Source organism: Pyrus communis, chromosome 15, assembly GCF_041283825.1.
Source record: "Pyrus communis isolate YQ-2024b chromosome 15, ASM4128382v1, whole genome shotgun sequence".
Taxonomy (NCBI): domain Eukaryota; kingdom Viridiplantae; phylum Streptophyta; class Magnoliopsida; order Rosales; family Rosaceae; genus Pyrus; species Pyrus communis.
Genome location: NC_142579.1, coordinates 35,820,112 through 35,835,157, shown reverse-complemented (window position 1 = coordinate 35,835,157; position 15,046 = coordinate 35,820,112). Strand labels below are relative to the sequence as shown.

Here is a 15,046-nt window from a genome sequence, read left to right as displayed (position 1 = left end):
TATGATGACACTGAATTAAGACATAGTATTTCTGTCATGGTCTTCTGGAAAATATGTTCAAATGAAATGTTATTACGCTCCAGTGTATTTTACACACAAAAATATTTGGTCATCAGAGTTTGAATCTTGACCTACGACCTAACAGCTGAAAAATCCCTTGTAGTGAATGCGCATACAAAAACCATTTGAGGTCGTAGGCAAAATAGCTGACCCCTTGAGAGCCGCCTCTAATTCCTAATTATTTTTCTCTTTTTCGTGTTTTTGTTTTTTTCTTCCAAAAGACTTCCAAAATTTGTACTGCATGTACTGCTACACAATGTTGTACTGCGAAGTTTCCAATTTAGATCCAACAAGAAGAAGAATCCAACACATAATTAAAATGACTAAAATGCCTAGAAATAATTTGGTGATCTTCATTGATTCTGTATTTGGTTATACATATGGTGCATATACATGATGTATCAAAGTGCAAATCTACATAGCAAAGCAGTTGCCACCTTTTCTAACAACCATTTGAACCGCCGGAGCATCCTTAGAAAAACCGACGGCTTCCCATCTTCTTCGAGCGGACGGCCTTGGAAGATTCTCCGGCACGATGGTCTCCAGTGAGTTAGGGCTCCACTGTGGGCACATTCTTTTTTCACTCCATTTTGCGACCCTCTGGTCACTTGATGTTGCTATTTCCAACGGCAAAGGCATAACTTTAGCAATGGCCTCATGGGTTTGGTTACTTACTACGCTGCCCATTTCGAATCCGATCATGATGCAACTCATGCCTACAACACATCGTTTAGCCCATGATCCATGATCATTTTTGTTCCTACACGCAAATATTTGACATGATTAAACACCAAATGACCTCCTCATGCATAAATAACTTTCAATTGGTCATACAAATACGAGGCATGAGATTGGGGTTTGATTACACATACCATACAGGTACTTGATTTTGCTTTGAGGGCAAAGAAGGGCCTGAACCATGGTTTTGATTTGAAGGTGGCGGATTGAGGCAGCAGTTGAAGTTTGTAACAGTCATCTCTCTCTCTCTCTCTCTATGTCCTCTCTCTCTCTTCTCTCTCCTTCTCTCTCTCTCTTTTCTCTATTCCTTCTGAATTTTAACAATGAAAGAAGGAGAAGGAGCATGTATATATCGAAAGAGGAAGGTGGGTTTTGGTTAAACGAGATGGAGTAATTGGTAGTACCAGACAAATACCTCAAAGTGACCCTCCACGTGGGGTTGGACCCTCTATCACAAACCAATAGTTGCTTGCCGTCTATTTCTACCACGATTTTTCTCTTGGAGACGCGTGTAGGATTGAGTTTCCTGTTCATCAATTAGAGAGAGAATATACATATTGTCATACTCTTTTTCTGCAGATACACCCAAAAGAATCAACTAACTACTCATGCAAAGCCTCACTTTCAGCAGAAGCTGCCGACAATTAAGCCAGCGTACTCGGTAAACAAAGATCTAACATTTGAAACATTGAATTAGCGAGTACTAGGAAGCATCCAAAAAGTCTCATCGGAAGAGTCATTGGTATTTGGTTGGAGAGCTGAGTGCTCTACCTTATTTTGACTTTGAACCAATTACAGCAAATGCTACCAATTTAATTTCACTATCATATGACCCCAAATTTGTTTAATCTTTTCATCATTCATATTGTTAAAACAATCAACAAATTATACTAGTATTTTAATGTCTGCAAAAAAATCATGTCAAAAGCAAGGAGCTTCTGGCTAAAATAAACTTCAAGATTATGAATTCTAGTTTTTTTTATTTGGTCCTTGAAAGTTGATTTTTGCGAGATAAATTTTTAGTCATCAGTGCATCTTTTGCTCCAATTAGATTTGCTTATAGGGGCTTGTGTTTTATGTTCGTGTCTTACGATGAAGATGGTGTAGCCTCTTCTAATGCAATTAGTAACTTCGCAGGTGGTTTTGTGCATAGTCTCTATTGTAATGGTCACTATTTACTTCTTTTGCCTTTCTCTTTAAAGTGGATGCTTTCAAAGAATGTTGCCTTACTAGTTTTCTTGATCAGTAATGCTAGGGTGACTAAATATATGGACTAAATTTTGTAAACTAAATGACATAAAAGTTGATGATTGAGTTATTAATTAAATATTGATTAACGTACTTATTTTTTTATTAATAACACATTATTTAGTCTATAAATTTAATCTACATAACATTACTGATTAATTGTCAAATGGGTATTGTTATTGGTACTCGAAAAATCATATTTTACACTCCAAACTTTCTATATTTGGAAAGAAAAATACACTTATAAAGAATGTAGAATAAAATTTTTAAAGTGTCAATAACACTTCCCTTGTCAAATTAAAGTTTGTCAAATTCACGTGCTTATTTTGTTGTTTGTCGTGCTTGCCAGCCAACATATTTACCAACAATTGATAACTAAAAGTGGCGAAGTTGACCTTAATTTTTGCTTTTCAAGTACTTGAAAGCTCAAGGTAGGTATAACCACCTAAGGGTGGATTAGTAGTGATGAATTTGAGACTCGTATTTCATACAATACGTCTTATATCTGATTTTTTATACTGATGAATTGTACGATGATGACTAGTGAAAGGTTAAAATGCATCTGTGAATTTTTTTTGCTCTAAAAAATATAGACTGCCGTGTCAAAACTACCGAAATAACCCCTTTGTAAAGGACAGAAAAAATGCTCTGGTAGGTACACAGAATCTCACCAAAAATTAGGTAGTTATCAATAGGACGCCATGAATTCAACATCCTGACACATTAGTCCTTACCTTGCTGTTAATATTTCTTCACTTCTTTAATTAAATTACTTTAGATATTTATTTCTCAAAAATATCTAATTTTTCGAAAATGACCAAAGCATGTGACTTTATCAAACCCCAAAGTCAACAAAATGCAGTTGTTGCTCCGTGTACGACGCCGTTTCACCTCCCCCTAAGAAACCGACCAGTTAGATCTCAGCATTCAGCAGAAACCAGTGTCTTCGTGTAGATCGCCCAAAATCTCTCACAGTGCATCGCTTTCACTGCGATTTCGTCACTCTCTAAAACCCTAATTCTCTATCTTTCTCTAAAAACCTGTTCTTGTACTTACTTCCCAGAAAACAAAAATTCCATCCTTTTCAATGCCTGCACTTGCAAAACCCTAAATCCCCAAATCCAATTGTGAAACCAAATTGAATCCCTTTTCGTTTCCGAAACGGCAATTCTCATTGGATTCGACTGATTTGTCATCCCTTCAATAATCCCAAATCATTTCTCAACCAAAAACCTTTTTTTATTTTTTTATTTTTTTTTAAATTCAGCACAGACCCAGATTGCCATTTCAGCTAAAGCCCCAATCTTTCAGCAGAACAAAGTCAGTGACCGACTCAGTGAGTCGCATTCTGAGAAAATTTTCCGAATTTTGGAGACTTGAATTTTGGTGGGTTGGTGGGGGCAGAGGATGTTGATGGTTGAGAACTATGGAGGGGAGTAAAGTGGAGAATGGAAGCTCAAGCGAGGGTCGGCCTCCGAACCCTCTTTCGACCGCTGCGGCCTACTGGCAGTGTGGCTTTAGCCCCGCCGATGGCGTTCCAGTGCCGTGCAAGAAATCACTCGTTCGACACCCGTCTCTTGTATGTTTCATTCATTCCTCTGCTTCTGCATTTTTCCATTTGGGTTTCTTAGATGATTAGTGATTAATTGTATGTTTAAGCTGTTAATTATGTAGAAATGGCTTCTAGAATTTTGATTAATTAAGCTTACTTGCTATGAGTAGTTCTGTTTTTCGGAGTATTGAAGATCTGTTTTCGTAGCGATTAAATTGTCGAATATAAATTCTGTGGTCTTGGTGCAATTGTTGAATGTGTGAATGGGATTTTGCAGATGAAGACGAAAACAAAAGAGATCAAGGTTGAGCCGGGAGTTCAAGCAGAGGACTTTGAATCTAATTTCATTCCAATTGTCCGCTCCGGAGCATGGGCTGACATTGGGTCTCGTCCAAACATGGAAGATGTGTATGTCTGCGTGGACAATTTTATTGAAGATTATGGGCTCAAGGATCATACCGATGGCCCAAGCGCCTTCTATGGGGTATTTATCGTCTTTCCACATGTTCTTACGAGTTTCCTAACACATTGTGCAATAACATTCTACTCTGAATTGTTTAGTTTTCATTTGTTGACTATATGCCTCAGTTCTTTAGAGGTAGATTTTTGTGGTGGTTGTTGATATTAAAACATATGTTTGGAACAATAACTATATGTGTTGCACTTGCTAGCTAATATATCCTTAGAATTTCCTAATTGAACATTCCTACCGTATCGGTTGCTCAGGTGTTTGATGGACATGGAGGAAAGCATGCGGCTGATTTTGCTTCATCCCATCTGCCGAAGTTCATTTTGGAGAATGAAGACTTCCCTACAGATATTGAACGGGTTGTTACTTCAGCATTTCTGCATACTGACACTGCCTTTGAGGAAGCTTGCACCTTGGATGCCAAACTTGCTTCTGGTACCACTGCATTGACAGCTCTTCTCATTGGAAGGTTGGATTTTTTTTTTTCGTTTTCTCTACCTTGGAACTATTGATGCATGTATCATGACTGTTCAGACAGCCGACCCCGCTTAGTGGGATAAGGCTTGGTGGTGGTTGTTTGTTGTTTGTTTCCCTTTTTTTTTCCTTAAATGAATTGTTGTCTTGTTTCAATGTAGATCAATGACACTAAAAGCATAATTGGGTTGTTACCCTAAATTGTAATTGTTGGTCTACTGCCTTCTGAAGCAAGCTCGGACTTAATTAGAGTACTTGGAAAGTTTAGGCTGCCTAGTAATATTCTGTTGAGATTAGTTTCTTCTTATGGGTGTGGGTAACTATGATCCAGTTGACCTGTTTAGTGTTTACCTAAGGTCAAGCATACGTGTTTAGTTGATTTATTGTGGTTCGATCTGTGTCTTCTCTGGTTAACCCGTTTATGTATGTCCTGAAATATTTCAGATGTACCATGAGATGTGTGTCATTGATTAGTCGTATGTTGATCTTAGTTTCTATTGCTAGGTTGTTGGTGGTTGCAAATGCTGGAGATTGTCGAGCAGTGCTGTGCCGCCGTGGAAAAGCAATTGAAATGTCAAGAGATCACAAACCAATTTGCAGCAAAGAGAAGCAACGGATCGAGGCATCTGGAGGACATGTGTATGATGGTTACCTTAATGGGCAACTTAATGTTGCTCGTGCCTTGGGAGACTGGCATATGGAAGGGATGAAGGCCAGGGAGGGTGGGCCACTCAGTGCAGAGCCGGAACTTATGACCGCAAAGTTGACAGAGGAGGACGAATTCCTTATCATTGGTTGTGATGGGATCTGGGATGTGTTCAGGAGTCAAAATGCTGTGGATTTTGCTCGTCGGAGGCTTCAGGAGCACAATGACCCAGCCGCGTGTAGCAAGGATTTGGTTGATGAGGCTTTGAAGAGGAAGAGCGGGGACAACTTAGCTGCTGTCGTCGTCTGTTTCCAACCACAGCCTCCGCCTAATTTGATTGCTCCTCGCTCAAGAGTGCAGAGGAGTTTTTCGGCTGAAGGTTTGAGGGAGTTGCAGAGCTTCTTGAATGACTTGAAAACTTAAGATGATGTCGAATGCTTTACCCTTTTTCCCCTCTACATCATGTGTCTGTCTAATTGAAATTTTCCATTGTAGTTTTACTGAGATTTTCGAGTTCCAACTGTAATATATGCGGCGGCCAAGTCGGTAACCTAATTTGTTGTCCCTGTATAACTCTGATTTAACTCGTGTAGACAGTTCTTGATATGATTTTAAATAGTTGATGGGATTTACAGTGGAATTACTTGTTCATGACTTACCATCATTATTCTAATGGGCACCCACTTTCGAACGACATGATGATTGGTTATCTTGCACTTATATTGTTGCTTGTAAGCCTTTTTGAGAACAACTTAAATGGCATGTGGTGTACTCGTGCAAATGAAGCTAGGGCATACGGACAAAAACTTTCACATGTTTTCATTTAATTGCCACAGGAGGCTATTGTCGTGTAAGTTTTTCTCTTTGTTAAGCTGATTACATGCTTTTTGGAAATGCACCTATATAGTGGTAGAAATCGCTTTTGAAACCGTTTGGCCGAAAAATGTTTTTGGGTTCTAAAAGTGCTTTATAAAGCACTTACTAGGTGCTTCTTAAAGGACTTCCAAGTGCTTTGATTTTTTCAAATTTTTAATTGTTTGAGACATGAGGAATTTACCAAGTGGAAGTGTGTCCTATAAAAGCATTCTCAAATGGGATCTTACTATGTTAGTTTTCTCCTACGTGAGGGATATACAAAATCAAGCCTCCCATTATATGCACAAAATAAAATGGGAGTTGTTACCACTGTGTAATAAAATCATCGTGTACTCTTCTACGTATTTTTTCTTTTTCTTTTTTATTTTTTTTAATAAATTCAACAACCTAATAATATTTTTGAATAACAATGCTGCATGAATGGTACTCGGAGTGACGAACGCTCTCTGCTTGCTATCATCTGAAAAGAATCATAGGTATTTATTTGCATAACATTCTCAATTTTTTTTGGAATTACATGTTCTAATCGCATAATACTAAGAGCTACTTTTAGGCTTAATTGAATTAATAATCCTTGTGGTGATATGGTAGTTAGAAGATAGCACATGTGCAAAAAAAGTAGTCGGAAGATAGTTTCGGTGGTTTATTGGATTCATATCTTACATTTTTAACTGGAGAATAATTTAAATATACCTTGACTGAGAAGGCAGAGATGAACCCTAAACAACACAAAAATTCAAACACCAACCCCACAAACTCCTTTTCTATATCCAAACTAACTCCTTAAGTAGTCTTCCATAAGCCGGCATAGCTGGTTCACCCAAATTAAATGCGTCCTTTATGTCGACAAAAGTGTGAAGCAACCCCAAACCCTAAAACCAAGTACGTTAATTCCAGTCACCCATTAATTTGTAGGACATGTTCGTGGACTCTAGGCAAAACTAAAGATCATTAAGTCCTTCAATTTATTCACATGTACATGTATAAGGTTTGTTTTCATCTCTTCTGGAAGTTCAATGCCTTGATTGACAAGGCAAAGATGAATCCGAAGAGCACTGAAATCCCAACATGGACAATTGCAACAACACCTAGAAAGCCTTCTCTGTAGCCAAAATAATCCTTTATAAAATCTTCAACAGTTTCACCCGAATCAAGCGTATCCTTGATGCCTCCAAATTGTGAAGTAAGCAATCCGTACAAAGTCCACGACACCGGACACACCCAGTAGAACCATCTCCACCATATCGGAATTCTCTGTGCCACAAAAACCAACATATTGAGTCATGGTACGATATGTTCAATCAAATGAACAAGAATATGCAAGGTGATCATTTACAATGTGTTAAGGCGTTACTTACTGTTCTTGGAATGACGAATCCGGAAAAAACATTCCATAAGGGGTAGACGGCTGAGGAAGCTACAGCAGCAATGGTTGTGTTGGGAGTAATGCCCACAATCATCATACCATACAATGTGTAGTATAAGAAGGTGAAGTACATGAAGAAGAGATACCAAAGGAACTTGCTGACCGTCCAATCGAATCCGATCATGGTGTATACTATAAGCCCATAGATGATAGTTTGGAACAAAGTATATGGAAGCTCAATGATTATCTACAATAAAAGTTGGAATTAGTGTTGGATGATTAGAGATTGGAAAGGATCATCTGCCCTCCAGAAGGGATTTGCAGTTCCCTTCTCTCCTCCAGCACTACTCCCTTTATTTCTAGCCCTTTGGATTGAATAAATCAAACGAGATTCAAGGGACAGAAACAAGGGGAGGAGTACATAAGTAGAAAAACGGAAGTTTGGAAATCACTAGGCGAAAAGCAAGCTTCACCAAACTTGGTAACATACCTGTCCCAAGGCATATGGAAAAGCTGAGTACATTCCAGCAGCCCTTTCCCTGTAAAATACTATCCTTTCAATACCTACAACTGGCTGCACTGATGAGGCATTTTGTACCCCAATGAAGAGAACAGCAGAATACATAGAACCCATTGCATTAAGAACATCTTGTTGGTTATTCCTGCATTTCGCAAGAATTTCCCCCGTTTCAACACATTAGGTTTCATATTTCGTCACATACCTTACATATATAGAAATATCTCGAAAGTAATTAACACTATCTGTGTACCTTTTGGAGCCAAGACCCCAGAATATTGTCCCAAATACTAAAGCCATCATAGCAGTGTACAAAAGTCTCACTGCACTGTATGACGGGTTTCGCCAGTAAGACCAATGCTGTTTCCATAGGCAAGCTATACACTGGTTGAAGAACGACTGAGAATACTGTGTAGAAAAGTGCAAATCTCTTGAATTTGGTGGTGGAGTACTTAGTTCCTTGATCAAGACCTTATTGCTCCTAAACATTCGACACACGGTATTTGTAACTTGAACGTACGTGTAGCAAAAAAACATGATCGTTTGGCTTTCCATGAATTCAATTTCAATTCGTCACCCTTCAGTGTTTAATAATACACTAGAAGCTGATAAATAAAAGTTCAAACTTATACGGAAATCCTACCTGTATAGTTCCGAGTTCTTATATATGTCACTGAAACTAACCCCGAGAGCCTCTTCTTGTCCTGCAGAAGTAACCTCCAACATCCAAGTTGCAGGATTGTGACTGTCCCGTAATTTAGATACTCCACTAATTCCCTTGATGAAATAAAACTTTTTTATGTTAGCAGTTGAGCAGAACATTTTCAGATGGTATAGTTACTGAGTATGTATTAAGCCTAACCTCAAAATAGTTGATCAAGTCGGAAGATTGGTGGCCTAAGGGCCCAACATATATTTCCTCGCCTCCTCGTTTCAAAAGAAACAGCTGCAATGTGGGATAGTGAATTTCTCAGTTCTTTTTACACCAAGCAACATACTCAACTTGTATAATCCTAAGCATAAAAAGGTATCTAACCTCATCGAAAGCATCAAATATGTCAATGCTTGGCTGGTGAATGGTGCAGACTACAGTTCGCCCAGTGTCCACCGTATTCCTCACTGTTCTCATTACAATTGCTGCTGCCCTGGCATCAAGGCCAGAGGTTGGCTCATCCATAAATATTATGGAGGGGTTGGCAACAAGCTCTACTGCAATTGTTAGCCTTTTACGCTGCTCAGTTGAAAGACCATTCACTCCGGGCAATCCAACAAGTGCTTCCTTTATTGAGGTCAGTTCCACAAGCTCCATAACTTCCTCAATGAACATCTACAACCAATAAGCTAATTTATGGTTAATGATTTGACTTGATAGAAAGAAAATTAATGAAAATTATGTGCAACCTAGCTTTTGGTTGACATTGATTATATCATCTGTCTCAAGCCCCAATAAGAAAAACATAGTTTGAAAGTATACCTTTCTGGTTGGGGAATCAACCTCTGGTGGTAACCGGAGCCATGCTGAATAAACCAAAGCCTCATAAACCGTGACATGAGGAGAGTGTATATCTGTTTGTTCACAATATCCGGATATGCGAGCAAATGTTTCTTGATTTTTTGGATATCCAGATATGTTGATGTTTCCCTCGATATATCCACCTGTTTTCCTTCCGGCCAAGACATCCATTAGAGTAGTCTTTCCTGCACCACTAACACCCATTAGGGCTGTTAGGACACCAGGCCGAAAGGCACCACTCACACCCTTCAGAAGTTCTAGTCGATTCTCAGTTATGCCTTCAGCTTTCATTTCCTGCAAGAATGCATAGCAAGTATGTAAATGCATTCCACACTAGAAGAAACGAGCAAGCACTTCAATAAATATGCCCCTCATCATCAGCAACCTTTACAAAAACAGAAAAGATACCTGTGGCATGTCAACTGCATATCTGATTTCATTAAATGTAATTGAGAGGGGTTCAAAAGGAAGAACCATTCCTCGCTTCCTGGTACGATTGGCAGACATATTCTCTTGACTTTCATTTCTTGTCAATGAAAGCTCGGTGGTGTCTCCAGTTTTCTTGGCAAGTTTCTTTGCCAAGGCTTCTTTGGACATTACTGCCTGAGGCTTGTCAATGGCTACAGGAAATTTAGTGTGATTGTTAGAACATTTCCAATGATGAGAAGAAAAATGTCAAAGTTGGTACTTACGATCAAGATACTGAAGTGCCAAGGTGAAAAGGAAGTTGAATAAAAGAATAAATCCAAGTAAAGCTACTACTCCAAGCCAGTACCAGCGCGCTTCTGGTAGTACCCCTCGAGACTTCATGACCAGAACTCCTAATGGTTCTGTGGAGTTGGCAGGAACCTATAATCCAAATGTTGTACACACGTACATTTTAGCTAACATTTTTCGTTGTTAATTTTTTTCTCATGTACTAACCCTTCATCTCAGTAAAAAAATGATGCTTACATGTCTCCAACTTTTTCCAAGAAATTCGTTGATGGCCAAGGCATTCATTCCATATGTCATCGGTGAGAGCCAATACCCCCACAACAACCATTTCTTCATATTGTCTGGTAACAAGAGGGGCATTTTTTACCATCAAATCTAAAAGAAGTTAACAAAAAAGAAATGATAACGATGCATCTGTATAAATGATTCACCTCGAGATAAGATAAAGCCACCTAGAACGAAAACAAAAACTAAAGCAGCAGACCCAAATGTGTTTGCAACAATTGGGCTCCTGCCTATTGCCGCTATCAATCGGAACAGTCCATTTGCCATCTGGCTAATACACAGCAGTAAAAGGAACTGTTTGAAGAACCTGATATTACAAACTTTCATCAGTTCCATAACAAATGGTTTCGAGGCCAAAATTTTAAAACTAATTTCTACTATGTTATGTTTTTCACCTTCCAATGCTCGGATCATAGCCTATAACGTAGTAAGTAACGGTCACCCAAATAGAAACCTCCACAATGGTCAAAGGGATCCTTATCAGACAATTCGGTAAAGCATATGCCCAAGCAGGAAAGAACAGAAGATCCCTTTGCTTGAAATACACAGGAAGTCTCATTACAGTCATAGCAAGTTCTGAGTACCCATTGAACATAATGATCATCATTGTGAAAAACAAAGATCCCATGTAAATGCCACCATCTTCCACACTACCTCGGTGCATCTCAGTACGTAAGAATAATGTCATTGTTACCAAAGCCATTAAACTAAACTGAAACCAAAATCAAAACCAGAGTTCAAATTAGCTGATTGCAGGTTGACAATCCAAATTTTCATTTGGCATTTATAGAATTACGAACAATTTTTTTTAAAAGCAATATGATAAGTCATATTTTGAATTCCGGCTGTTCTTCTAAAGCAATACGAGAATTCACGTTGTGATTTTTAGGCTTAAGTCTAAAGTGAATGTCCAACACATGCTCATACTCTACTTACCTGGATCATTTTGAAAATGTAGATAAACGAGTTCCTCTTCATAAGTAAAATTTGTCTAGACATACAAGCTTTGTAAAGTTCCTTCTTGCTAACTCCATACTTCTTAGTTGTTAAAGATGCAGGGTTGCCTTTAGACTTGTCAAACGGAATGGCAAGCTCATCGCCAAGTTCTCTACCGATGTGAAATGACTGCAATGCTTCAGCAAATTCATCGGAAGTTACAAAGCTATAAGGCTTCTCTTTCTGAGCCCAGTATTGCTCTTGATCTTTCCTTGATGTCACCTATAATAAACACAACAAAAAATAAAAGTTGTAATTATCAAGTCTGATCTTCCTGCAGAAATTAAATAAGTAAACGGGAAGATATGTCATAGTACGACTAACTTACTTCTTGTAGGAAATCAGCAACTCCTTTCCTCTCTGGACATTTGAATCCCATGTGTCCAAAGAATTCAAGCACATTCTCACGAGGGCCTTGATACACAATGTGGCCATCTGAGAGGAGAATTATGTCATCAAAGAGATCATAAGTTTCTGGTGCTGGCTGCAAGAGAGAGATTAGAGCAGTTCCATTGAGGATGTGGATGGATTGTCTGAGTGAATTTACTATGTGATATGTAGTCGAACTGTCCAAGCCGGTAGATATTTCATCCATGAAAAGTGCTTTTGCTGGTCCAACCAGCATCTCCCCTGCAGTTTCAGGATTTAGAAATTGGTAGGGACGAATTTGTGGTCTCTTCTAGAACTACAAACCTACCTGTGGTGAGTCTCTTTTTTTGTCCACCAGAGATACCTCGTCTCATGTGATCCCCTACCATGGTGTCAGCACAAATGTCGAGCCCCAGAACCTGCAAAACTTGATTAGCAAAAACAGAAGGAATACAGTAAAGAGACCACATTTTTATGACCGTATGATGCAACCAGTCGATCTGTACTTCTTACATCATGCGGTCATTGAGTGGTAAAAGAAACGCGGTCCTTCTAGCTAATAATTTTTTCACAATGCATTAATGTAGAAGAATGGTGGGTACCTTGATTATGTAATCTGTAACTACATTGGTTTCCTGTCCTTCCAGTGCTGCTGCCTGTAAAATACAAGCAACACCGGAAAATAAATTTTCCTTTTAAAAATAGGTGCGTAATTGCTGATATAAATGAATTATAAGGAGAAACATTTACAAGGAAAGTGGTAAAATTTTCTTTCCTCCAGTACTCTTCCGTTTCTCATACCTTCATGTAAACATCAAGATCAGGATCCGGCTTAATGTTTTCGGCCTTCTCTCTCCTTGATAATTCTACCAGCACTTCTGAAAGTGTTTCCAACGCAAATGAACTTTGATTTTCATGAAATATACTTCAAACTAATCAATAAGTTAGACATGTAAAATTTCACTGTATTTTAACTGACCATAACGTGGCCCGACCCCTTGACATCTTGCTGAAAAAGCCATCGTTTCTCTCACTGTCAATTCCGGTATGTGTAGATCATGTTGACTAATATAAGCTGATGTTCTCTCTGGTATAAACTCTTCCATCCCATGTCCGTTGTATGTAACTCTCCCCGAAAGCTACAAGTTATTACAAACAATTACGTGAAGCCATAACACAAAAGTTAACGCTATATAGTAAGTTGATTAGATAGAAGTAAATGTAATATGCTTACTTTTAGATCTTTACCAAGTTTTCCGGCCAGTGCCAATAGTAATGTGGTCTTTCCAGAGCCCGGGGGGCCTAAAAGTAGTGTCATTCTGCGCAAATTAGACCATAAATTTGAGAACTACCGTAAGTTAAATATTTGCATCAGTAATATTGCCTAATTAATTACCTTTTTGGCTTGATAATTCCACTAACATCATTGAGGATTGGTAATTGTTGCTTTCGACTTGGAAGAATATGGAGATAATTCAACAACAACTTCAGAGAGGAAAAAAAAATGTGATGCACAAGAGAAAGTTGAATTGCTACGTACAAAATCAAACTGCACAAATTTGTAAATAAAAAAACCAATATAAATGTTTGATTCAAAAGTTGAATTACCTCTAACATATTAATGGAGAAGTTGAACATTGTAGGCAATGCCCTACCGCCAACATAAGCCTCTGCTTCAACATTTAAATGCTCGAACCGGACTTCAGTTGTCGGATATTCAAGTCCAACTCTGAGTGTAAATTTTGGAAAACAGGGAAACCAGCTCCAAATAAGTTATGAGTTTCTTCTAGGGCCATTCAGCAAGGGTCCCAGGCGCGACCGCCCACAGGGGTCCCCAAAAAAATTTAAATGTAATATCGACACACCAGTTCAAGAAATACTAAATGACGAACTATTTTTCCAAACATACTGAACACAAAATGATCTCTATACGCTCCACCAATATCACCGATATTGTTCCAACTTAATCATTTATTACTAGGTGTTTAGCACAAAAAGGTCTCGGTGTTATTAGTTGTGGGATCTCCCATGTTTTATTTGTAAATTATTTTGCATGGGACCGATGTAAGATCATATTCTCCAACACAAAATTATCAACCAATTCATGAACAAGTTAATGAAAAAGAAAAAGTCAAATGCAGATGTAAGTTAAACCAGTTGGTCGGTATTTAACCCTTGCTATCAGTTCAAATGATTTTCTCTATAAACTGTAAGTTATTGTAGTTTAGAATATTTTCTTCTAAAAAAAAGTGAGAAAAAGTCGAATTGATATACCTGTTCATGCGATCCTTGAGCTTCAACAAGAACTTCTCATTATCTTCCTCTGCAATCTTCACCAGTCTCTCCAACAAGTTCTTCCTTTCTAGTAATCCCAGATTCGTCACATCAATCTCTCTAGCTTTGCCCTCCTCTTCCGCAAGCAGACCTCGCCGCGTGCGTAAATACGTAGGCAGTCTCTCGATAGCAGCCCATGTCAGAGACTCTTCATCATCTTCTTCGTGACGAGAAGACATGGAGAAAACCTCCATGGAAGTGTTTCTCCACATGTCAAAGCTGCTACGTCCACTCCCAGGATTGCTCATTGTCCCTTCACTTCAACTACTGCACTAATTTCTTATCATATAAAATCAAATTCCAAACACAGCCCACCAAGTTTTCCCACACTCACATGCAAAATAAAATTGTATTTCGTGGACTTCAGAGTTGAATAGCTGAGATATTAATTGAAATGGCTTTCAGGGTTTATGAACGGACACAGAGATGACCAAACGCATGTGTCATACCAGCTATCTCATTCCCTTCGGTGGGTATGGGAGTTTGATACATAATATTTATACGAACTTCAAACTAGAAGTGAGACTTTGGACTTATATTTTATTCTTTTATAATGCAACGATAAAATTATTATAAATTAAAAAAAAAAAAAGGTGGCAGAATAATTTACTTTGTCAAACTCATTATACATGAGAGATTTGAAACTTTGAATCTAATATTTCTCATTTATAAGTTAAGAAGGATATAACTAGATCGTAGCACTAACTGATACATATTATACTTGAAGCATGTATATACAAATAATAGTGCAACATTTCCTAATTAAAAAAAAAAAAAAAACTTTAGTCTTAAAAAGAAAAAAAAAAACGTTAGTCTTACGCTTATGCCAATTTGATACGTAATTTACATTTTACCGTGTGTGAAATTTTTGTCACACTATCTTTTG

The 15,046-nt window shown here is 38.2% G+C and overlaps 3 protein-coding genes across 4 annotated transcripts; 1 reads left to right on the top strand and 2 right to left on the bottom strand.

Annotated features, from left to right (window-relative positions):
• Positions 1-393: 393 nt before the first annotated feature.
• LOC137719901 (protein CHLOROPLAST VESICULATION-like) lies at positions 394-1,128 on the bottom strand. Its single transcript, XM_088686594.1, has 2 exons — positions 933-1,128; positions 394-820 (listed from the first exon to the last, which is right to left on the bottom strand). The coding sequence occupies exons 1-2, from the start codon at positions 1,034-1,036 to the stop codon at positions 475-477; spliced, it is 450 nt and encodes a 149-aa protein (XP_088542720.1). The 5' UTR covers positions 1,037-1,128; the 3' UTR covers positions 394-474.
• Positions 1,129-2,893: 1,765 nt separating this feature from the next.
• On the top strand, positions 2,894-5,827 carry LOC137712736 (putative protein phosphatase 2C 22). Its single transcript, XM_068451886.2, has 4 exons — positions 2,894-3,625; positions 3,876-4,082; positions 4,325-4,536; positions 5,046-5,827. Exons 1-4 carry the CDS (start codon positions 3,473-3,475, stop codon positions 5,608-5,610), a joined length of 1,137 nt encoding a protein of 378 aa, XP_068307987.2. The 5' UTR covers positions 2,894-3,472; the 3' UTR covers positions 5,611-5,827.
• A 1,171-nt stretch (positions 5,828-6,998) lies between these two features.
• LOC137746617 (pleiotropic drug resistance protein 1-like) lies at positions 6,999-14,677 on the bottom strand. 2 transcript variants are annotated; one of them, XM_068486628.2, is made up of 23 exons: positions 14,101-14,677; positions 13,435-13,555; positions 13,223-13,311; positions 13,061-13,145; positions 12,806-12,965; positions 12,628-12,704; positions 12,429-12,482; positions 12,155-12,245; positions 11,786-12,087; positions 11,398-11,679; positions 10,857-11,173; positions 10,608-10,768; positions 10,414-10,517; positions 10,152-10,308; positions 9,868-10,079; positions 9,421-9,753; positions 8,983-9,273; positions 8,809-8,892; positions 8,590-8,723; positions 8,200-8,427; positions 7,920-8,091; positions 7,422-7,676; positions 6,999-7,317 (listed from the first exon to the last, which is right to left on the bottom strand). In XM_068486628.2, the coding sequence occupies exons 1-23, from the start codon at positions 14,406-14,408 to the stop codon at positions 7,060-7,062; spliced, it is 4,275 nt and encodes a 1,424-aa protein (XP_068342729.2). In that variant the 5' UTR covers positions 14,409-14,677; the 3' UTR covers positions 6,999-7,059. The 2 variants fall into 2 exon arrangements, with proteins under 2 accessions (XP_068342729.2, XP_088542403.1); XM_088686277.1 differs by having other exon boundaries at positions 13,223-13,555; positions 14,101-14,529.
• Between the last annotated feature and the right edge of the window lie 369 nt (positions 14,678-15,046).